Source organism: Numenius arquata, chromosome 9 (assembly GCF_964106895.1).
Source record: "Numenius arquata chromosome 9, bNumArq3.hap1.1, whole genome shotgun sequence".
NCBI classification, from domain to species: Eukaryota; Metazoa; Chordata; class Aves; order Charadriiformes; family Scolopacidae; genus Numenius; species Numenius arquata.
The window spans coordinates 33770936-33796730 of record NC_133584.1 but is presented as its reverse complement, the minus strand read 5'-3'; the positions used below and the strand labels follow the sequence as shown (position 1 = coordinate 33796730).

The following is a 25795-nucleotide window of genomic DNA, read 5'->3' as shown; positions in this document are numbered from 1 at the left end:
CATTTGGACGTCAGTCTTCTCTCAGGGAATTTTTGCTCAGTGGGACTTATGTACGGAGGAACTGAGCCACGGCGGTCAATCTTATAATAAAATATGCTGCTGCTTAAGAGGTCATTCCAGGTGAAGTGTACAACGAAGCACCTGAAAGTCTTCATGTCAGATTCAGTTTCACCATGTCAATGTAATTAATTCTTTACTGCTTATTGAAGGAAGCATGGACAATGTGTGGCAGCAAAATGTTCAGCTGCAGCAGGGCTGAAGTGCCACGTTGCTTACCATTGGGAGGTGTGTGAAAGGAAGATTGCTATGACAAAAAGCCTTGGAGCAGAGAGAGAAAACAGGGATGAAAAAGGCGATTTTTTTTTTTTTTACAGCATCGCCCAGAGGGTGAATTAAATCCATGGCTTTACATAACAAACAGAGTATTAAGAAATAACACCCACATCTTCTGCTTTAGATAGGAAGTATCATCCTGATTTATAGATATCAAATACAATAGCCTATTTAATATATTTCACTTTGAAACTTCCAAGATGCAAATATTTTATTCCCATTTTGTGAAAGAAGAATGGTTTTATTCACAATAAATATATCTGAACAAATGTGAGAAAACAACATATTTTGCCATGATGCAGCAGGACTAAATACAGGAAGTACTAGAATGACTTCTAATTTGCTTGTAAATTATCTGTAGATCCTGTAAGTACTGATTATATGCATGGAAAAGATCTGACTTGACAGGTACGAGGAAATGTGCACCCATAGCTCACAACAGAATGCTTTAACTCTACTGCAGTGCACCCAGATGATCAGTATAAAATTTCATTTTTGCAAAATTGCATCTAGAGACAGACCAACTTTTAAGGTGAAGAATAAGACAATTTAAGCTTTTCAATTTGCTTTTATGGCAAGCATATGCAAAACTAACGTGTCATGTCAAATGCTGGGGTACTTTACTGTTGTTTCCTTGGCAACAACCTTTTTTTTTCTCACCTAAGATAAGAAAATAAGAGGTCTGGCTAAACCTACACAAGACAGTTCCCGTATTACACATGCTTACTCCAGAGAAACTCTGCTAAACCAAGTGAGGTGAATGGATGCCCTTGCTGTGTAACTACCACCTGACTCACTAGGGCAGCCAGCACTGTGTGGTGCGTTGTAAGCACAACAGGCATTTAAGCAAATGTTTCTGTTCTGTATCTGACTAATGACTCACTGTTCTAAGCCGAGTACCAGTATCTGATGAAACTATACATTCCTAAATGCTACCAAGCGAAGGTCTAAATCCCTTTAGACCAGTTAGAGCGATGGGAACACAAAGTTCCTGCTGAAGTGTGCTTTTCTTTTTCTCTGCTGCGTGTTAATACCTTTCGGGTTCCTCCTGCTACCCTCATTTGATCAGCCCTGTAGTGCTCACACACTCCAGTCAACAAAGCTTTCTAGGTTATTCTTGCAGCTCAATTCCCACCATTGAAGCAGAAGTGCCTGTACACACTCCAGTCTATGTTTTGATGGCATTACACTTTGATAGCTTCTTATAGAATCATAGAATAGAACCATAGAATTGTCTAGGTTGGAAGGGACCTTTAAGATTATCTAATCCAACCATCAACCTAACCCTGATAAAAAAAAGAAAAAAAAAACCCAAAAGAAAACCATACAAAAGAACCCCCCACATCACCAAACCATGTCTCTAAGCACTATGCCAACCCATCTTCTCAATACCTCCTGGGATGGTGCCTCAACCACTTCCCTGGGCAGCCCATTCCAATCCTTAGTAATCCTTTCAGTGCAAAAATTTTTCCTAATATCCCATCCGAACCTCCCCTGGTGCAACTTGAGGCCATTTCCTTGTCCTATCACCCATGACTTGGGAGAAGAGACCAATCCCCACCTCTCTACACCCTCCTTTCAGGTTCTTCAAGCAGCTTGTTGCCTCAGAACTTTCAGTGAGCCCATTCTGCTATTCAGCATGTCAAGGAAACTGGCAGTGGAAGAGCAAAACATGACAAAAACTGAGCTCAAACTCCAAGAGAGAAGCACAGAGGCTGTAGGAACAGGGATGGGCTACCCAGCAGGAATACAGAGCCAGTGCCCCAGTTGAACAGGGATGGAATTAGGAGTCAAAGCTTAGCAGGGGTTGAAACTGGCAAGGGATGCAAAGGGAAACAAGAAGGGCTTCCAGAAAGGCAGCTAAGGAAAATGTGAGGCCCCTCCTCAAAGGAGTGGGGATCTAGTGACAAAGGACATCAAAAAAGCCAATGTACTCAAAGCCTTGTTTGGGTTATTTTTTTCTTGGTAAAACCTGATCAAGCCTCCCCGAGGCTGGTAGCTGAGCTTGGGGAAGTGAAACATTATCTATGGCAGAGGAAGAATTTGGAAGCCCATCAGCCCATCAGATGTACACATGGACAGGGCACCAGCCATGATGTGTCCTGAGTGCTGAGGGAGATGGCCAGTATCACAGTGGGGCTGCCTGCTCTGGAAGGTCATGGTGAGCACAGGAAGTTCCTGATGACTGGAGGAGGGCAAAACATCATGGTTTGGCTAGACGAGTCAGTCTGTGGTAGTAACTAGCCATACCAGTTTGCTCTTCTTCTATCAAATCCTTTTTTGGCAACTAAACATATCAAAGAAGATTTTTTCACAGAACTCTGTCGCTTATCATCATAAATCTACTGTCCTGACCCCAAGCCATAATTTTGTCTCAGTATTTGTTTCGTTTTGGTGGTGTTAGAAGCCACCATCAGGCTTACCATCAGGGAGTGGGGAGGGCTGGGGGCCAGGAGCCAGGGGCCAGGAGCGATATAACATTGCTGGCAGGGCAGAGGTGTCTCCAGCCAGAGCCCTGCCTGCAGTGAGGCCAGGAGGACAGGCCTGGGGCAAGCAGCTCTAGAGGTCAGGTCACCAGGCAGGTCCACAGTGATGAGGCAAGGGTTAAGGTCAAGCCTGCAAGTCAGTCTGTGGGTCAGAGTACCGGCCCAGATCAACATGGCCAGGCAAGCCATGGATGAAATGCTGCTGCAGTGGGGTTCAGAGAGGGATCAAGGTCAGGAGCCTCTATTTAAAAGGCGCCCTGAGCAATGCAGGAGGAAGCTCCTGCTGGGACTTCTCCGACACAAGCCTCACCTCCAGCCTGGCTCTGAGACCAAGCAGACAAACCCTCAGGAAGCAGCAGGAGGAAGTGCTCAGGGCCCTGGCACGTACTGTTCATCAGCAACAAACTCCTGTCTGAAAGCCTTAAACTCCACAGTCAGAAGTTTTCGGTGGTTTCAGTCCTTCACAGGGGGAGAGTGAGCAGCTCCACCAGCTGCTTTTTTTCAATTTTGGAAGACAATGACAAATATGGCTGGATGGAAATCTTCATATTGAGATCCAATTTGCTTAAGGTTGTAGCTCAAAGATTACTAATATTGCATTGAAATTTTTTTCCTATGGATATATTAGGAAAACCTGAAAAAAATGAATTACACCTTATCTAAATGGAAATGTATTTTTCTGTTGAATTATCACTTTTTATTTAGTCTTTGAAGAGCTTACTTTTCATAACTTATAAACTAATTCATGCATAGAAAAAAAAAAAGCATAGTTCAACTTCCGCTTTAGTGCAGTAATGAGTATGTTAACACAAGTATTGATTATTAACAGAACTTGAATAGAACAGTTAGAACAATGTACTTAAGAAAGTTGTAAAGACCTTCAGCCATCAGTAATCCTTGCTGTCCCTGAGGAGGAGAGACTGAGGCAAGCATTATTCTGAGCAATACAAAAAAAAAGTTTACAGTTTTGTAAGTGAAGTCTACAGTTCTATTTGTTTTTGTTGCAGTGTTGTAATCTCTACAGCTAGCTAATTAGAGACCTAATTAGCTAAGAAGTAACATCTAGGAGCATATGGCTAAATCCCTAAAGAGATCTCTGGTTTTCCAAAGCCTAAAATAGCTATTACTAGCCAAAGTCAAAACAGTAGACCTCAGTCTTCCAGTACGACACATATTAAGAGATGAATGCCTAGGAATAAGCCGTGTGAGCCAGCAAATTGCAAGCAGCTATGAAACCTCAGTGCCAGGAAATCAATTGGACCAGAAAAATCTGAACCTGATTCTCCCGCATCTGAGGATATGGATAGTATAGCCAGGATATGGATAATTTCTATTTCTTCTGTCCAATGAATATTGCAGTAAACAAAAATTTCCTAGAAGAGATTAGATGACAGAGGAAAAAGAAAGAAAAACTTACATACCCAATTATTATATTCTTTGAGGACATGGCAGATATGGGTTCAAGTATTTGCATCATGATAGTGAAAATTAATGCTTAATCACTAGGCAATTAGGAAAACATGATACAAAAAAAAATCTACAAATTATTAATCCATGCCTGGCTTTCGTGGTAAGCTTATTCTAGTTTATATTGCTATTTTATACTGAAATGCTCTTAAGGTGCTTTCAAGATTAAACCTGCAAGAAAAAATGCCCAGTCCGAGATCCTCTCACTGGGACCATTTCTGCACTGGAAGCCTTCAGCTGTCCAAAGACTAGGGCATTGAGCGGGACTGTGAGTATCTCGGTGAAGCCTGATAAAGCAATTGGTAATGAATTAAGTATCTAAAAGTTTGTTAATCTAGTTTCAAATTGAGATCTTCACTTACTCATACCTTGGACTGGAGTTAGTCTGACAACAGTGCAAGTGTGCTTTAAGGAGGACTGGAGTATAAGCAAGCTGGTATTCTGCATATTGCTTGGAGAGTAGTTAAGTCAGGGAAATAGATTACTATATAATCAGAGGGATTAATTTTGGCATTGAGAAACATACATTTAGCTGTCTACACACACTATTTATAGTCATGAAAATACTCATTATGGACAGCTATGATATAAGACAGGATTCAGTTGCTTAAACGTGTTTGTCACTTGCCACTGAGATGCTTTAGCATATCCAGGCCATGCACATGGGCTTGGCTGGTATAGCAACAAACACAGGACCTGCTGCAGTTGGCAGCTGGAAGCTGTGGGGGATATATGGCAGCGTGTAGCCAGGGCCTATTTTTAGGCAACTGGATAGCATCATGATGCAACACAGTCACCAGAGCTAGGAAGAGAGTCACCTTATCCTGAAGTAGCCTCCCCCAAGGCTCCATTCAGTTTCCTAAATGTAGGTACCTACTGTTATTTTTTCATTACCTTTATTGCCTTACCTTCATGTGCCATTCCAGGTGTCCAACAGGTCTTGTGCCATGTTTGTGAACCCTATCTGGATGCTTTCGGATACATGTTTGACTGCCAGGGCATCTCAAACAGCACTAAGCACCTACATTTAGAGAAACTTAACAGCTAAATAGCTTCACTGACTCTATTGATGAGATGTTCATTAGCCATAATGGAAACTTTTATATTGAACTCACATGTAGATACTTAAATCTAGGTACCTTTCTTTTAAAACCTGTTCCTACCCTTGACACAGTTTCTAACTCCTAACACCTTCACAACATAAGATGACTAGCATATTTCCAGCAAATCATTCGCGCTTATAGAGGAAGTCTGAAAATAATTCCAGCGCCACCCTGCTAAGTGCAAGTTAGCTGGTTGTATCTTGTTCTTACTCACTTGGGTAACTGGAGCAAATGGTAAGCGCATGACTGAATTTTGATTGGGACATCATGTCACTCATGGCTGGCCTGGTGTGGAGGGCATTACTGTTGCACTGCACACCACTTCCTTCATTTTCTCATGCATGGCTTCTGCTTGAGTTTATCTACAATAAATCCATGGCATGTACTTAAGTAGGCAACTCACTTTATTCTACTTGACATTTTAAATTATACAGATAAATATTAAAAATGCATGTTTTCTTGTGCCTACCATGAATATTGAGTTTACTGGACTGTCACTGATAAATCTGAAAGTTTAGATTGCTTTTTAGGTAAAACTTTAACAGCACCTTTTATCCTTATAGGACATGACTGTTGTAGCTACTATTTAAAGTTTTTTCTCATGTTTCTCAAGGTTTCAGCAAAGAAAGCAGAAAGCTGGTGGGACCAGCGTTGCTTAAATAACTAAGGGAACACAATAGTCCCTGTGACTCAAAACAACCAGCTAATAAGTGCCTGCAGTTGTCCGTTAAATGGTTAAACATAAAACCACAGTTTTCCAAATAATAACTACTAAATAGTTTGTGCGTTGTCATCAGGTCTAATTGCATTGTCAGACAAATCCAACACATGTGCATGCATGTATGTGTGCTCGAGTGTTTGTACCTAAGGTGTCTTGTCATGTAAAAGTCTTGAGCTAAATCATACTGTGAATTTGTCTTACAACAGAAGTCAAAATATGTCAAGTAACGTTCTAGACTACGTAGAAAGAAAAAGATCTTTATAGTAAAAAATTATTCCAAAAGTGTCTTCTATTTTTCATTCATTCATTATGACTATGATGATGGATTAAATAGTTACAGATTTGTCATTACTTTTTTTTCTTTTCTGTCAGTTTATCAGGTATTTTCAAAAATTTGCTGTATTTTTATATCAGAATAATGGTATTTGTCATCAGAGTAATAACTAGAGAGTTGACTTGAGCTGGTAAACATGGCCAAAAGAAGTTGCTTGCCATTTGTTCATCAAGGAACAAATTGCTTGACAAGTATCTCACTAAATGGAGGACAGAATGATGAAAAGCACTTTACATTTGCTTTCTTTACTTCAAGAGCTGTACGTTGACAGGTAGCATTTGTAGCTATGGAATTCACAGACTAATATATAGTTGAAGAAATCTATTTATTAACTTATTTCTTTGTGAAAAGGTTAGTAGCATTCCATTATGATGCCTTGAAGTCAAGAAAAATTATTTTAATAGCTTTTATGAAAGTATATGGCACAAAGTAATCCTGCTGAAGAAAACTACTGAATAATTTAAAATTTGTAGAAATATTGTGATGAAAACCGTGCTTATTTTAGCCACTGGCAATTCTTCTCCAATACTGCCATCTACAGAATCTTTCAAATATTACATTGCTGTCCCCTTAAATGAGAGTATTATCAGGTCTGTGAAATCTCATAATTAACTAGTCTGAAATTATAGGTCTTCTTCATTTCTCTGCAAAATTGACTAAATTTTCTAGGCTATAAATTTCATATGCTTAGTCACAGAGTCACAGAATCACAGAATGGTGGGGGTTGGAAGGGACCTCTGGGGATCATCCAGTCCAACCCTGCTGCCAGAGCAAGTTCACCTAGAGCAGGCCAGACAGGAACGCATCCAGGCAGGTTTTGAATATCTCCAGAGAAGGAGACTCCACACCCTCATAGTTAGATGGAACTTCCTGTGTTCCACCTTGGGTCCGTTGCCGCTTGTCTTGTCACCAAGCACCACAGAGAAGAGTCTGGCCCCATCCTCTTGACACCCGCCCTTTAGGCATTTATAAACATTGATAAGATTCCCTCCCAGTCTTCTCTTCTCGAGGCTAAACAGACCCAGGTCTCTCAGCCTTTCCCCGTAAGAGAGATGCTCCATTCCCTTGATCACCTTCATAGCCTTCTGCTGGACTCTCTCCAGTAGTTTCTTGTCTTTCTTGAACTGGGGAGCCCAGAACTGGACACAGTACTCCAGATGTGGCCTCACCAGGGCAGAGTAAAGAGGGAGGATGACCTCCCTCCACTTGCTGGCCACGCTCTTTTTAATGCACACTGGGAGACCATTGGCCTTCTTGGTCACAAGGGCACATTGCTGCCTCATGATCAACTTGTCCACCAGGACTCCCAGGTCCTTCTCTGCAGAGCTGCTTTCCAGCAGGTCAGCCCCCAACCTGTAATGGTGTTGGGGGTGATTCCTCCCCAGGTGGACCACCCTACACCTGCCTTTGTTGAACTTCATTAGGTTTCTCTCCACCCAACTCTCCAGCCTGTCCAGGTCTCCCTGAATGGCAGCACAGTCTTCTGGTGTTTCAGCCTCTCCTCCCAGTTTTGTATCATCAGCAAACTTGCTGAGGGTACGCTCTGTCCCCTCATCCAAGTTGTTGATGAATATATTGAACAAGACAGGACCTAGTACTGACCCCTGGGGAACACCTCCAACTAGTTACAGGCCTCCAACTAGACTCTGTGCTGCTGACCACAGCCCTCTGAGCTCTGCCATTCAGCCAGTTCTCAATCCACCTCATTGTCCACTCATCTAACCCACACTTCCTAAGCTTTCCTATGAGGATGTTATGGGAGACAGTGTCAAAAGCCTTCATAAGTTCTCCCCTGCTCTTCCATCATCTACCCAGACAGTCATGCCATCATAGAAAGCTGTCAGATTGTTCAAGCATGATTTCCCCTTGGTGAATCCATGCTGACCACTCCCAATAACCTTCTTTTCCTCCGCATGCTTAGAGATGACATCCAGGATGAGCTGTTCCATCACCTTTCCAGGTGAGGCTGACTGGCCTGTAGTTTCCTGGGTCCTCCTTCTTGCCCTTTTTGAAGACTGGAGTGATATTAGCTTTCTTCTAGCCCTCAGGCACTTCGCCTGTTCTCCAGGACCTTTCAAAGATGATGGAGAGTGGCTTAGCAATAACATCTGCCAGGTCCCTCAGCACTCATGGGTGCACCCCATCAGGGCCCATGGATCTGTGGGTGTCGAGTTTGCCTAAACGATCTCTAACCTGATCCCCCTCGATCAAGGGAGAGTCTTCCTTTCTCCAGGCTCTCTCTCTTACCTCCAGGGTCTGGGATTCCTGAGGGCCTCCATCTCTCCTTGAGGGAGATGTCATATATAGCTGCTTTGTTAAGCTTTTCTCTAAACCTTCATTATTGGCTAATGCTAGAGACAGGATTACTGGCCTCACACAGGCATATTGTTCTTTTAAGAGGAATAAGCTGCTGAGATACAATTTAGTAGAGTTTAGAATATAATTGCAGACAGTCATTATGGCTATTGTGTCTGTATTTTTAATGTTCACATCTCTTAATAATTACTAATTATGAAAAAGATATTGTGTTCACATATATAATAATGATGTCCTATAAATCAAACTATCTGCAGCAAAAGGGTTTTCAGTTGTCGCTTCTTCCACAGGAAGAATCATCTTTGACACTTCATCTTGGCCACTTTTTCTCATGGTAGTAATCACGCTGAAGGCAATAGGTCTACAATATACTTGCAGGAGAGCTGAAACAACCAGGTCCTTAGAGATTTCTCCCTCTTCAGAAACCTTTTGAGATATCTAATTACAAAGGTACTTGGTGGGCCAAATGGAGTAAGCTGGAATTTGGTATTCAAAGCCATGCAGTAGGCTCCCCAGACAAAATGCTGGGAGCTGGAACCTCTTGTTGGTTTTTGAACATTGTGTGTTAATGAAATAACTAGACCAAATTACATGCTGCTCTGAGCTGAAGCTTCACTTCTTAATCAAAACACAATTTAGAGTTGTCTGGTACTTCAGTTGCAAACTAAGTTAAACAAACAAAAGATTTTATTAACATCGTATGTCGGTGTCCTGCAAAACGTAATTACTTTTCTAAAAAAACTGGATAAACTACTTCCCCCGTATTTCTAATCCTTGTGGTTAAGGGAGCGCTAAGAATTAACGCTATGCCAGATCTTGGCAATGTTTCATTGCCATTTATACACTTCAGGATTTGGGCTGGTTTTCCTGTGTTACTGCTACAGTTGGGAGCTTTTCAACCAATGGAACAGAATTATCTGTTGCTTTACATGCCATGGACACTCTGAGAAGTGGTATGAGTCTGGACAGCAATGTTAACACTAAGTAAAAAAGACTCCTGCATAAATTTTCCATTTCCTTCCCATTTCATTACATCCACTTTTATTTCTGGCAGTATAACTTAATCATATTTTTGCTTGTTTACATCAGTGGACCTCTAGAAACTTAACACACTTGAAGAACCATCCTGTCTTATCACGGTTAATGGGTTTGGACAACACAGTACACCCAAGAAGTGGAGCTTTAAATTATTCTAAAATTAATGTATTACTCTGTCTTGCTTGGCAAGGTTTTCTGTCTTGGACCCATTCAGATCTAATTTTTGACTCTCTCCTGTCTTCCTAGTGCTTGCCTTTCCAAAGTAGGTCTTAAATTTCATAGGTGTCTTCCTACTGCAGTCACCAGTGTGCTGTCTACCTGTTAATTCCGGCTGTATGAGCCATTCAAACTATGTTCTTTAACTGATCTTGCTCTCCCTGGCTTTACTCCTGTTCTCAGTTTTGCAACTACCGAACACTTGCTTGTGCAGCTCCAACTTTTACAGCTTAATCATACTGTACCATATGTGTGTGCTGACAGACATCCTTGGTGGTTTCAGTTGCTACTCTAAGCAAGACACATCACATCACTCTTTAGCACTTACGTCCTCATTTGCACATATGCTTTTGTCTCTCATGTATATAGTTCATAAAGGAACCACAACCATTTTTAGTGTTTCCTAGGCAAATTAGTGGTCAGTACTCTTCCTTATTATTGTGGTTCTACCTCTACTGCCCCATTTACTCACTCTACCTGACTTGTTCTCGTGCAATCCATACTGTTATCCTGTATTTACCAGTTGCTATTACTTGATAAATCCCTATTTGTTCTTAGTCTTTGTTGTTCTCCTGTGCTTTTTTGCCCCATAAATCTCTTCTGTCTTTTTCTCACACTTCTTTCCTTCTTTCTTGTACATTCATTAGTCTTCATCATTTAATTTCCCTTTGTTCTCTCCTGGTCCCTTGGGCTGTTCATTGCTTTCTATCTCTTTTTCTTTTGCCTCCAATAACCACCATCAATCCAGAGATGAGATATTCAATCCTGATAAGCAGCTGGTTTTTAGCAATTTGCCATCCACTAAAAGTGCAAACTGCGCTTTGAAAAATCTCATGATAATACATTATTCTGCCAGAGTAAGGTGAAAAGCAGGGCAAAGAGTTTGGACAGGACCCAGAGTCCCTATTCATAAAAAGAAAGCTTTTAAATAAAGAGAGAAACCCTCTATTGCATTCAGCAGGAGGAGAAATTACTAAAAAGGATGACAATCTACAAGAAAAAAAATTTTCTGTTGCTCAGATTTAAGCTATTTGTACTGGTAATAGTGGCCATCACAAACCTCTTCTGAAACCAAAACACAGGACTGTTTACTTGATTAATTACCTGTTTTATGTGCACATCTTGGTGATCAGTGTCCCGAATCCAGATGGCATTACTTTTGAAAACCTCACTTGAAATGAGAATTCAAAGTTGAAAAGTTCATAAAAAGAGCCCTGAAAAGCTGTGTAGGAGAGCCAATAGAGCAAGCACATTCTTACATGGAATAAGCAAGGGTTGGAAGGGACCTCTGGAGATCATCTAGTCCAACCACCCTGCCAAAGCAGGTCCACCCAGAGCAGGTTGCACAGGAACATGTCCAGGTGGGTTTTGAATGTCTCCAGGCTTGACCACCTCCCTGGGCAGCCTGTTCCAGTGCCTGACCAGCCTCAAAGTAAAGAAGTTCTTCCTCGTGCTTACGTGGAACTTCTTATATTCAAGTCTGTGCCCCTTTCCTCTTGTCCTGTCCCTGGGCACCACTGAAAAAAGACCGGCCCCATCCTCCTGACACCCTCCCTTTAAGTATTTATAGGCGTTGATCAGATCCCCCCTCAGCCTTCTCTTCTCTAGACTAAAAAGACCTAAGTCCCTCAGCCTCTCCTCGTAAGGGAGATGCTCCAGGCCCCTCATCATCTTTGTAGCCCTCTGCTGTACGTTCTCCAGCAGTTCCCTGTCCTTCTGGAACTGGGGAGCCCAGAACTGGACCCAGTGCTCCAGATGGGGCCTCACCAGGGCAGAGTAGAGGGGGAGAGGAAGAGATGTCCAAAAGATGTAAAGAGAGCTTCTCGAAGGAAAAACATACGCTTTTATAATAGTAACTAGAATCTAAGAGCTGTGGAATAGAAAGTGTGAAGTGTACTACACCTCTTGCACATAGAGGCGCTTCAGACATTTACAGGTAAAGCCCCTGACCTGGTAGCACCTGTGCATCCACACTGTTGAATATTCATTGGTGCAATCTCTCAGAGAAGAAAAAAGACAGGTAAAGGATACTTATACTTGAGGGTAACAAATCGAGAAGCTGAGGGACTTGGGTCTTTTTAGTCTGGAGAAGAGAAGACTGAGGGGGGATCTGATCAATGCTTATAAATACTTAAAGGGAGGGTGTCAGGAGGATGGGGCCAGTCTTTTTTCAGTGGTGCCCAGTGACAGGACAAGAGGAAATGGGCACAAACTTGAATATAAGAAGTTCCACCTAAACATGAGGAGGAACTTCTTTCCTGTGAGGGTGGCAGAGCCCTGGAAGAGGCTGCCCAGGAAGGTGGTGGAGTGTCCTTCTCTGGAGACATTCAAAACCCACCTGGACATGTTCCTGTGCGGCCTGCTCTGGGTGGACCTGCTTTGGCAGGGGAGTTAGACTAGATGATCTCCAGAGGTCCCTTCCAACCCCATAGCATTCTGTGATTCTGTGAAATGCAAAACCAGCAAACTGAGGACATATTTTGACAGTGACATGTTGGAAGAAAGCCAAGGGAGAAGAGACATTTGAAGTTCATTACAGTGATGTTTGCATCTTTCATCATCATTCCCAGTACATGCCAACCCAATAGCTGGTGAAGTCAACAGAAGCCTCTCCATTAGTGTCAGTAGAAATTGGATAAGGTCCCAGATGCTTCCCACTTCTGAATCATGCTCAGAAGCGTACTACTGGGGTCTTAAGTCTATTTCTCAAAGTATTTCATTATGGTGAGCTTCAGAATTGAACTAAGCATTATAATGCTGCTGTGCAATGCTTCCTCTCCTCTCAGTATCTGACAATGCTGCACTGCTCATGAATTTGGTTGAATGATTTGAAAAAACTGAAGGAACAAATGGTGTTAAAAAGAAGCAGAGTCAGAAAACACTATCTAATGATTCATAGTTTTAAATTACATGGTTTTTCTAACAGAAAGGAGCAACACTTTTTTAAATAAAATGTATTTTGTACGTTGTGTCTCTATGTCACATTTCATCGATATATTACAAAATACCGTGGTTTTCTGCCTGAGCATTATCTCATAACTCTATGTACAGTGTAATATCCATTTGACCTACCTTGTTCACAGTAGGTACCGGTTGTTCCAAGAGGACAGTGACACATGTAGCCCTTAGGCAGCGGCACACAGGTACCACCCTGCTTACACAGGTGTGGAGGATCATGCTCTGGTTCACATACTGACACTGTTTCTGTGCAAAATGCACCTTTCCACCCAGTGAGGCAGTCACAGCTATGGCAGGTAAGTGAAAGGAAAGAATGCAACATGATTACCAAGAGAAAACAAACGCCAGTAGCAATATAATAAAGATTTTCAAGTGTGGATGCATATAAAGAAGCTAGTAGCGTTTTTTGTTTTGCTCTACAAATAACTCAAAAAGGCCTTGGCTTCATAAACTAGGAGGAGTCAAAGTGTCCATTAAAAGGAAAAGGAAAGCACTGAAGAGCATCCATAAAAATAAAAAAAAAGTGTTAGTATAAAGGAACTGCTAACATTTCCAAATTTCAGCTAGTAACAGGAGTCTGTCAGCAACTGCCTTTCACATAGACATTGTTCATTTGCTAAATTCTTATAATTGGTGCATTAGAGGGTGGTATGGATGGAAAAGAGGATAGTGGATTTGACCATGAAAGGGGTGGCAATCTGATGTAATGGTTGTAAATCTATGCCATAAGCAAACTTTCTAAACTGACAGAATCATTGGACTTGTTAGTGTCCACTACTCTTTATTCCTTTCTTTCATCCAGGCCAGGAGAATGTAACAAACAAATTCACACAAACCTCTAAATTTAAGACTAGTATGAATTCTATAGAAATTCTTAAATACAGAATACACTTGGCATTGATGTTAAAATTCCCTTCTTACTAAAAAGTTTCAAAATAGTTAAAATGAAATGTTAGACCTATTTTTATTTTAGAATTTAGTGACATTTTATGATGAAAAAATTGTTTCCCTGAATGAAAGCACTTATTGATTTTTCCCTGGAAGTTTTCTCTCTCAGGGCTAAGAATGAAACTTCATATATTTTGATTGATTCTTATTTCATGTCTTTTTGTATACGTGCAAAATCTTGAATTTTTCTTCAAACTCGCTGAGTTACACTTTTTTGCATTAATCAGCCCGCTGTTTCTGGGCGAAACATAATGAGGAGTCTGTGAAACTCTGCTGTTTCACCAAACCTTCAGATCAGACAACATGATGTAAAGAAAGCCCAGCCAAGCAGCCCTTCAGAGTGATAAACAGCTATCTGGAATGAGGGGAAAAAGAGGACAGGACCTTGCAAAAGCAAAAGCACCTCAATTCATCAAAGACAGCACCAGAATGCTTTCTGTCTCACTATAAATGTTATGTTTTGATGCATGAAAGCTTCTGATAAGGGGAAGTAATTTAACTCCCTGAGCGCAAACAGAAATGTCCACTTCTTGGGCTATGAAGGAGGTGTTTGGAGCTGAAGCTACTGCTGTTGGGCAGCATATACAAAGGTTCTTCCCCTTCCCCTTGCTTGTGTCTGCATATGTCTGTTTAAGTGTCTTTTCATTCTTGTCTTTTAGGACATAATAGATGTTTTGAAATGAGTTGAAAATTATTTGCACAGAGCTGAATGCATTTGCTGTGTCCTACAGTGGCAAAGGTCTATGAACAAATGCAACTTCTTCTGCTTCCTTTAAAAAGTTCTCCAGGAAGCATCCTAAAATAACTCTAAAATTTTAGTTTTGATTTTATTAATGCAAGATTAAAATTCTCTGTGTAACAGAATAAACCCTTCAGCAGTTTTCTTTCTTTCTTTCTAATAAGATGACAGGCTCCTGGAGACTTCTGTTGTCAAGACACCATATTACCATAGTTATTAGTCTAGAGATCAGTCTGTGCTGTAGCCTACAGAAAAAAAAAATACTTACTAGACAGTAGAGCCACTTTCTATGCACTTCCCACCATTTCTGCATTTTATTAAGCTGCATGGGGAATCTTTACATTGTCCAACACTGCGACCAGAATTGGGATGACCTTCTGGAGTCCCTGGTGATTTAAACTCTTGATTCATGCTGGTGCGAACTTGGACATCAAAAATGCAACCTCAAAAGTAGAAATTAAAAATAAATGAAGTTTAGAACAGATACAGGGAGTCAAAACAAACCAAACAACAGGACAGTGTCAACCCCTAATGAATCGGTTCCACCAGAATGTCTTCAGTGGATGGGCAACCATACCATCTACATGAGCTAAAGGTATGCTGGCTATTTTCTATTCAGCTAAATGAGTGGATGATTTTAAGTCCCTTCATTTAATAAGAGGTAAAACAACAGAAGTCATGTCTCAAGGAGTAGACAGAATACAAAGTCAGTGCAATTCTGTGTTTACACATGTGTGCCCTTACAAGAATGCATCTATAACAGATAAAAGTGGTCAAAAAAATCCAGAAAAAAAGGATAATAGACACAAAGAAGTCTGTTTAATGTAAAATAAGTAAGAATCCAAAGAACACTGACTGATATAATCTAGGCAGGGAATGTGGACTTGAATTTCCTTAAGCTGAAAAGAACCCTTTCAGGGAAAGACCCAGATATTCCCCTTCTTAAGTGAGTACTTCTGTCCCTGGTACATACAGATCATGTTGCACATGACCACATTTTAAAGTAGGTTTATGCTGCTCCTTTAGACCCTTAATCTCAGAAAATAATTCAGAAGTTTAATGTATACTAGTAAGGTAAACACTTCTAGGGCCTGTTATTTAGTCCTGTGGGCAAGTGACCTGGTGTAGTCATGATTATATTACCAAACTTCTATTACTTTCCAGAACAGTATAGCTGCACCCAGGCTACTGATGGGAGAAGCTGCCTAGATTATGTTAAATCAAGTCTCTAAATACACCAAAGACTTGTTTGGAAAAACTGTAGTTGTCACAGACCAAATATTTGTCAGGGACCACTGTAAGAATTTATTTGTAGAGATGATTGAGTGCCAGCGCTTGGATCTATGTCCTGACATTCTTTTAATTAGCTAATACATCGGCATCCAAGTGAAAAGAGGAGTTGAAGCTTCAGAGCAAAGCAGTGACGTCCCCTGCTTGCTACCTTCAGGCAGCTCCTGCTTAACCTGTGGGCTTTCTGGGGATTGCATATACCTGAACATCCAAGTGATTTAGAGTCACATTTAAAGGTAGCCTGAAGCACTTCTGAAATGTCATGCAGATCTATACATAAATATATAAAATTTTAAACTAAAAATCAAATTTTAAACCACTTTAGTTAAACCAGTACAGTAATGCATTTGGAAATGCTTATACCTTTCTAAACCTGATTTATACAATTTAGCTGAGATACAGTACATTCCCGCTTGAAATCATGAGACTAGTAGGTATTCAGCGGTGCATGTCAGAGGCTCTCTGCTTAACTTTAAGAGTGGGGAAAGAATATGATATGGAGATTGCAAGTAAGCATCACGTTGCTTTTTAAAAAAAAGTTTAAAAAAAAAAGTTTTTGCATGATTCACTGAAATCACCAAGAAAAAGACTGGCACCTGAAAGACACAATGACTGCCCAATTGTGAAATTCTTTTTATAAACACATAATTTGTTTTAAACAAAACATGAGTAATAATTATAGCAAGATAACTATTTTAACTACTGTTAGAACACTGTTATCTTAGATAGGCATTTTCCATATCACACACATTTTGTAGTAGTTCCGTTTATATTGACACATAACTGGTAATTCAAAAGCTCATATTAAGCAATTTAAAATAGGCGGGCGTTGGCCTCTTCTCCCAGGGGAATAATGACAGGACCAGAGGAAATGGTCTGAAGTTGGGGCAGGGGAGGTTTAGATTAGATATTAGGAAGAATGACTTTACTGAGAGGGTGGTCAGGCACTGGAACAGCCTGCCCAGGGAGGTGGTGGAGTCGCCATCCCTGGAGGTATTTAAGGAACGTGTAGACGTGGCACTTCAGGGCGTGCTCTAGTGCCCGAGATTGTGGTTTGTTTTTTTTTTTTTGTGTGTGTGTATGGTTGGACTCGATGATCTCAAAGGTCCCTTCCAACCATGAACATTGTGTGATTCTGTGAAAAATAACCTAGTTTGATGATTATTTGCAATCTTCATATTATTGCTTCTTTGCTTTTAACAGTGTTGGTTGTAGGCCACCGTATGCCCGGTAAATCCTAACTAATGCTTCATCTGTTTATCAGTAGCGAATAAAGCATGTTCTGTTCTCCTGAGTCTGCTGGAGCGCTAAGAAAAAGCTGCCCAGAGCTCTGTGTAACCAAGGGAAAGCACAGCGAGTACCCAGGAACTGGTAAGGTCATCATAGAAAATAAACTGGCATTGGTGTTGATGACTAGTTTAACTGTATCAGCAGAAGACGTAGGTTAGAAACAGTTCTCAAGCAGTTGTAAACAAAGCTTATAGTAGGTACCAGAGTGTTTTGGCCCAGCTTTACGAGTTCAATTGAATTTTTCATTTAGTTTTCTTATTTCTTCCAATTCTTAGTCAGTGGGACACAGATGAAGCAGAGCAGCAATTTGAGCCTGTCATAGCAAGCGCTGTACAACCTTCTGCAGAGGGATCAGCTGATGAATGCTCCTTTCTGACCTGAATTCCCTTTGCTCAGCCAGTTCTGGGCCTCTTTTAAGAAACTGCCAACTCTTCTGAATAGTGAAGAGGTTTTCTGACAGCGCCAAGTTTGCAAGAGGAACTCAAAAGAAGTTTCTGAATTTGTGAGTTAAACTTAGCTTGATCCTGAAGATCAGTTTGATGCAAGCAAGCTGAAATCAGATGCAACAAGACAGTGCATTTACAGAGGATATACTACCTTTTTGTTTGTAATCTTTTGTCCAATGACTCCTTAGACCACACTTAGAGCTTTCTGTCAATGACTTCTTTTTACTCTAAATTTAATTTATAGCTTTCACCGCAGTCAAGCAGAGCTCACAAAGAGGCACCAACAATGGATTAAGGAAACTTTAGAAATTATAATAAAAAATATGACTTCATTACTCAGCTTTATTTTTTTCTTTTTATATATGCTTATCATACAAAAATTTTTTTCAAAAATTTCTCACTAGCCTCCCTTACCTGCTTGTAAGCACTTGGTACTAATTCCACTAAAAATTACACAAAGCAAGCATTTTCAAGATGTACTAAAATTTCAGCAAGAGAACCGACAGAAATATCTACACAGATAAACTGTGGTGCAGCACTGAAATTTACACATTTCTAAAATTTTATCTGTCCTAAAGTGCTTCGCTTTTTCCCTGTTTTCTTGACTGCTTGTGAGCAGTGAGGTGTTTGTCTAAAAGAGATGCTGGCCCTCACAATGGCCACCCAGTGCTGCTCTGGGCTGTGACCCAAACACCCAGAAGGCCTGTACAAATCATACCCAACCATGATGCAAGAGGCAACACTGATTAAAAACTACTTCAGAAGTCACTTTCCTTCTGTGACTTGTGTGACACAGGAACATAAAGAAAAGCAGTCTTTACCCTGGCAGGTTTGCAATGTATACGAGCTTATTACGAACACAAACTTTGACCACAAGGCTATATTTGTATCTATTTGGAAATCAAGCGAGTTCTGGGTTTACTGTATTTTAAAAAGCGACTGCAGTTGCTGGAATTCTATTTACTTTTTTTTTTGCAAAATCATGTATGTGAAGAGGTGGCTCTTTCAGTGTGAAAGAGGTTCCTCAACAGTTCAGCTTTATGATAAGAGCTTCTTATGCCTTTTTACTCCTCCATTTGATGCTATTTGCTGTCAAACAACAGACTGCTTCTATAGGCATACTTAGTCCTATTTATGAACAGGACCACAGGAACAACCAGTAGCTCCTCCTTCTCTGCTCTTCACTTCTAGATGCACGAAACATCCAAACTTTCCCTCTTTCTTTTCCCCCTGACACCAGATTTCTCTCTGCCTATCTCCGAGATGTGAGCTCTGGAAATCCAGCTGTAACTTCTGGCTTCTTCCAGCTAATTCTCTATCTCATTTTGTGTGGGTGAATCATAGCACTGAGTTGTGCAGACCTGAACATACGGCAATTGGTTTTATATTCCATTTCAGATTGTCCATAATGAGCAGGCTGGGCCTCTTTGGCCACAAGACTTGCAGCTACCTAAAGCCCACGCAGACTTTTTAGAGCAGCTGCAGTACCCTCTGCTACACACCTCAGAAAACTCTCAAAGGTCCCTTAATTACACTGTTATAGGACAACGAAGAAAAGTTGGACACTTAAGTAAACTGTCCTACCACAAGGCTCCTGTAAGCCCACAAGCAGCTACAAATTCAGATGAAGCTCAACATTCAGAGCCCCTCAAACTCCACATGAACTTGGCTGCTTCATCTGAGCTCTACCTTTACTAGTTTCTTCATCCCCTCACAGGGGCTGAAGGAAGTTTTCTAAATTGCTCAAGGTACCATCAAACATTCTTCAGCCTATCAAAAAATCCGTAGGTGCTGATCCCCAAATTTCCTAAACTTAAAATTCCCAATCTTTTGATTATTAAATTACAGTTTATTAAAGATGTTGATTTCCAGTTTCTTCCTCCCCTATGGAAATTAATTGATCAACAACTGCTAAAGGCATGCAGGTAAGGGAGGAAACGGTGTGAAACAGTTTGATGAAATGATTGCACACTGACACTGGGGACAATTAGTCTGCAGCAGCAAGGCTGACCTCAGTGCTTCTTGATCTGGTGGTGATTGCTTACAAAAGGAGAGGTACACTCTGGTATTAGAAGCAAAATGGTTTTAATAAATCATGTCTTTAAAAGCAGCCAACAGCAGCTTTCCAAAAGTCTGAGGGGTTTAATCAACTATGTGCTAGATAAATTTATCTTAACTGTCACTTCCAGAGCTTTATCGTGGGCTCCCCAGAGCTACAGACTGGCTGAAGTAAAATGGTTAAAATTTTCATTTATGTCAGTGGTATTGCAGCTCCCACTCCAGAGAGGGGGCTATGGAGATTTATTTCTGATCCCGAGGATGCTGAGAGCTGGAACTGGAGAGATTTCTGAGGCAGAAGAACAAATGAGATGCTGACTACATAAGAAAATGTCATAGGAAATTGGTCATAGGGAAGCATAGCTTCCCTGGAAATCAATATGCTCTGGAGAATAGAGACAAGCTGCTGCTGGGAATGAATTAGCAAATATAGTAGACCTAATACTGTGAATGATGGTGATAAAGAGAAAACTATTTACGTGCGACACGTTTGATAAAATTTTAAAGTAAAGACTTCTTTTTAAAGAGTAAGAAAAGTCACTAAATAGTACGGTCACTAACATTACACGAACTTTGAAATATTCTTTATTTTTTGGAAGAATATTCATCCTACATTTGTAGAAATTTGGCCATTGCAATACAGCTGCAACATGAGGAACCTATAAAACTGGCCAAAGGTTTGTGGTTAAAATGAAGCACCAGAGATTCCTGCTGGTCATCCCTAACATTAGCATTTCTATAAAATCAGCCAGAGGTATTTCACGTATATTGACACTCATGTCAAAACCTCTATAGTTGTAACTCAGTAAGTCATTTGAGTAAATGATTCCTGACAAGACAATAGGATAGAAGGAACATCTGGATCTAAAACCCAGTACCAGAAATGTTAGTGGGGTGATCGCCCAAGAAACTTGGCTCTACCTCATGAAATGTGCTCTGTAGGTGAGCTTGACTGATTATAATATAAAAACCACTCCTCTAGAAGTTAGGATACCTACCTCCGCTTGAAGACCCTCACCCACTGAGCCTGTACAGTAAAATTAAGAGACACTGTACTTTTAATTGAAGACGAGGACGTTTTATACCAATCATAGAATCATAGAATTGTCTAGGTTGGAAGGGACCATTAAGATCATCTAGTCCAACCATCAACCTAACTCTGATTAAAAAAAAAAAAAAGAAAACCATACAAACACACACCCCTCTCCCACCCCCCCCCTTACTAAACCATGTCTCTAAGCACCATGTCAACCTGTCTTTTGAATATCTCCAGGGATGGTGCCTCAACCACTTCCCTGGGCAGCCCATTCCAAGGCTTAATAACCCTTTCAGTGTAAAATTTTTTCCTGATACCCAACCTGAACCTCCCCTGGCGCAACTTGAGGCCATTTCCTCTTGTCCCATCACCTGTGACTTGGGAGAAGAGACCGACCCCCCCTGGCTACACCCTCCTTTCAGGGAGTTGTAGAGAGCGAGAAGGTCTCCCCTATCAGGTTCAAGATAAGGAATTATGAGCACTAGTAAAAAGTTGATAAGCAATGAATATGTTAATTGTGTTAATTTACAACGTATAAGTGAATGACTTTCAATATTACGTGTGCTGGCTTTGTGGAAATACCCCCTAGCACCCATTTCTGCACAGAACTGCTAATAAACAGCTAATACCTCAACTCAGTGTGGTTTTGGCTTGCATACTGGGTAAACGATCCCACCAGTTTTGGGACAATGACACTGTTAAAATACTTGCATAGACAATATGTTCTATGATACGTCAATTTGCAAGCTGTTAAGAAGCTATGAAAACCATAGCTATTCAAACCATACTTCCTGAAAAGATGGAGACAGAAGAAATGTTAATTTATATAACTTTCTGAATGAAAAGTGAAGAAGTTCCTGTGTAAGACGAAAAAGTAAGGTGATGGCTGGAAATGAGGCAGTTATGTGGTATTAGTGGAAGTGGAGTGTAGTAATGTATGAAAGTGAATTTTATTGCTATGCTTGCCTTTCCTAACGTGCCCCCAATTTTATAACTGAGAACTCAAACTTTGCTCTCCTATGGTAAAATGTTTTCATTTGAAAGGCTTTCCAGTGCTTAAAATAAATTTCAGTTTACCTCACAAATATTGAGCACATTATTTCCACAGAAATAAGGAATGCAAATAAAGAAGTGTTATGAAAAAATTATTTGCTTCATTGCCGGTAGAAGTTGAATTAAGATTTCTACAGAGCTTCAATTATCAGTTTCAAGGTAGGAATTATTATTTGTTAGATAAACAGCTGAAATATTTCTAACAGGAATTACTTAGGTCCTGTCTAGAGACCTAGATCATGATACCAGGAAAAAAAATCAGGTTACATGATGTCCTATCAGAAAGAAGCTTTCAGCATGAAAACTGTTACCCAAACCAGCCCTGCCAGTGACAATGGTCAGAGCTAGATGGGAGAAGAATCTAAACCACCACAGATAAAGGAAGTCCTTTTGGAGTGGTGCTGTAGAATAGGGACAGGTAAGAAGAAGTGGTATCGCAGCAGACTTCTATTTTTATCAGAAAGTATTAAAAACATGTAGCAAAGCCTGTCTTTCATCATGTTTCTTGGTTATTGTAGCGAAATAATGAAAAAGCCACGGGAATCTCAGCCAAGGAGATCCTAGTTTGTTTCCCTATAAGACAAGAGATTTTAGATCTTTATTTTATAGGCAACTGAAATAATCTAATGCATGCTTTAAAAGGAAATGAAAACAGTATAATCTTTACCTTGAAAACTATTCTTAAATCTGGATCCCTTCGGTAGGAGTTCTGGAGTATACTCACGATAGCCTCCTAAATAAAACTGACTGAAGACATTGAGTCCAACCAGGCTCCCAGGCGAAGTGACAGTTCTATTCTTCTGATCATCCACCTTTCAACGAAATATTTCTATTTGTTAGAACAAAGGAATTCACCCTGTTTAGGAACTCCTAATGAAGACAGTCCTCCAAACTTAACAGGGAAACACAGGAATGATTTTTAAACTTTCCATATAAAACGTGGAAAAAAAAAAAAGAACACTTTCATCTAAAAGCTATCCTTCTAAAGGAAATAATGCCTTACCTTCAGCCAGCCTTTTTGCAGGTTTCTGCCAAGATGGATGACATGAATACTGAGTGTCAGATCAAGTGGTTTACTAATGATTGTTGCTGTGCCAGAACCTAGATTGTAGCTATATACTACTCTGCCATTACGGACGCCCAACTCCAAGAAATCATCCCCATTAAGACCTGAAATGACAAAAATAGAATAGCTACTTATTCCAGGATTTAGTGAATACCGATGCATAAAATAATCTCCAAATCCACTGAAAATATATCAGCTAAGGAAAATTTTAGCAAGGAAGGTTTTAAGTTTTGTATATATTTTTAATATTCTCTGTTTAACTTGCAATACTATTTCCAGTATACTTGTGGATTTAAAATAGAAACTGCAGATTTTGAACATTTGTAGGCTTTTTGAAGGAAGTTCTTTTTCACACTACATTAGGTTAGTGATATCCACAAAACCTGTTGAGCAATAATTGCTGTTCCCTGCCCTGCAACATGAATAAATTCTCAACTCTCTCCAAAATCTTAAAAAAAGCAAATTGGAATTCCAAGTTGTATGTGAGAATAGCCCAAGACTTAGTTCTACTCCAGTATGCTTTCAGCTTTCATGGTAGGTACTTTAGTAACCTTAGAACTTGAGGTCACCTGCTGCTTTGAGGTAAGAGGAGCAACAGGGATATGGGCCTGAGGAAGCTCTAGCAGCTTCTATCAAGCTCAGTCAGCTGCCCTTGGCCCCAGAGTGCCTGGAGACTTTATTACAGCTGCCCCTAATTAGGGTGGCTCTAGAGTATTTGTTAGTGAAGTTTCTGTGGTCAGAACAGCCACGTGCTTTAATTCTCTGAAGTCTTGTTAAACTTCTAGTTTAGAACGCATTCATTTGCAAATTTGCAGTAAATAATTTAATTACTTTACATTTAGGACTACATGTTATAAGTGTAGTCTGTGCTTTTCAGGCACTGTACTATAAAATCTCATCTGAAAGATTCCCAGACCCATTCTTGGTCGCCCATGTAAATGGATTTTTACACTGGTATCTTTGAAGACAATTCAGTCCCTCTTCTCATATAGGCAAGAGTGGAATCCCCATGAGTTAGAGAAAACACGATTAACTTGTTTCGTTTTACAAACCCCACCGTTTCTTTTGCGCATACTCTTAGTATGGCAAAAGAACTGGGCTACAAACAACGGTAAAAGGGAAGAGTGTTCTCAGTCTTGGATTGGGATTTTCTGAATTGACATTCAAAGCCATGAATGTCTTTTTACAGCTCTCCTGTGGATTCAAGCAATTCAGTGATCAATTTCAGGCCCGTAAACTGTGTTTTATTTGATATTTTCTTCTGTTTTCATAAGCCTATTTCATTTTGTATTTGTTTTAGGGAAGGTCTCTTCCTGTTCTTGCAGTGCCACATGGTGGCTTTCATCTCAAATGCATATCTTGACGCCCCTGCCCCAACTACGTGGGGAATTTGCTTCATTTGCAAAAGATAAAGTGGGTTTTTCCCCATGAGAAGCGATGATACATGTATCTCGTCCTCCCACTGAAGCTCTCCATGCTCCTGTTTCATGGCCAAAACTGCCATATTCCCCTTCTCTCGTGCTGTAAATGAACATGCTGCGTTAGCAATGCGGGGAGGGGGAATACTGCTCTGCTTTTTCTGCACAGAAGTTTGATTTTTCTATACAGTATCTATTTCGATGCAACATGAATATATATATATATAAAGAAAAGTTTATTCCAAAGAATTTGAATACACAGCCTCTGTAGAAAATGTGCAGGTACATTCAGTTGAATAGAACACAAATGCTGTTCATTTTTATTACGGGGATTTGTTCATGACTGAATGAAACCCCATTGCCTTTGGTTACACTGGCACAGTACCAGTGAAGGAATTCCAAACTGAAAATAGCAATTTATTAAAATCATTACCAAAGTTTCTATTTTCAGCAGTGTCCATGATGTACTTACGTGATTTGGCCTGCAAAACTAGGGGAGAACATTAAAGACAAGGTGTTATTTAAAATGCTGTCTGAATTTTTAAAATGCTTTCTTGGCAGTGAAGTACATAAAAGAAATGCAACAGTGTCAGCATTCTACAAAATCGACCTGATGGTGAAGATAATGTTAATTAATAGCCTGCATGGGTGAGACAGCTTTTAACTGTTTTTCTGGTTTTGATTCTTCACAGAATCACAGAATCTTCTTGGTTGGAAGGGACCTCTGAGATCACTCAGTCCAACCAAAAAAAAAACCAAAACACCCACAACAACACACCACACCCACCCACGAACAGACACAAACCAACAATCTCGGGCACTAGAGCATGCCCTGAAGTGCCACGTCTACACGTTTCTTCAAATACCTTCAGGGATGGTGACTCCACCACCTCCCTGGGCAGGCTGTTCCAGGGCCTGACCACCCTCTCAGTAAAGTCATTCTTCCTAATATCTAATCTAAACCTCCCCTGCCCCAACTTCAGACCATTTCCTCTGGTCCTGTCATTATTCCCTTGGGAGAAGAGGCCAACACCCACCTCTCTACAACCTCCTTTCAGGGAGTTGTAGAGGGCAATGAGGTTCCCCCTCAGCCTCCTCTTCTCCAAACTAAACATGACCAGTTCCCTCAGCCTCTCCTTGTATGACTTGTTCTCCAGACCCCTCACCAGCTTGGTGGCTCTCCTCTGGACACTCTCCAGCAGCTCAATGTCCTTCCTGTAGTGAGGGGCCCAGAACTGAACACAGCACTCGAGGTGAGGCCTCACCAGTGCCCAGTACAGAGGCACCATCACTGCCCTGCTCCTGCTGGCCACGCTATTCCTGATACAGGCCAGGATGCTGTTGGCCTTCTTGGCCACCCGGGCACACTGCTGGCTCATGTTAAGCCGGCTGTCCACCAACACCCCCAGGTCCTTTTCTGCTGGGCAGCTTTCCAGCCCCTCTTCCTTGAGCCTGTAGCGTTGCCTGGGGTTGTTGTGA

The 25795-nt window shown here is 40.7% G+C and overlaps 1 protein-coding gene across 1 annotated transcript in view; it reads right to left on the bottom strand.

Annotated features, from left to right (window-relative positions):
* The window catches only part of EYS (eyes shut homolog), an 895325-nt gene that overhangs the window by 17285 nt on the left and 852245 nt on the right, over window positions 1-25795 (bottom strand). Inside the window, exons 44-47 of the mRNA XM_074153627.1 lie at window positions 22836-23002; window positions 22500-22644; window positions 14928-15102; window positions 13087-13259 (exon numbers count right to left, since the gene is read on the bottom strand). Coding sequence (XP_074009728.1) covers window positions 13087-13259; window positions 14928-15102; window positions 22500-22644; window positions 22836-23002 — 660 coding nt within the window. The remainder of the gene's footprint in view (window positions 1-13086; window positions 13260-14927; window positions 15103-22499; window positions 22645-22835; window positions 23003-25795) is intronic.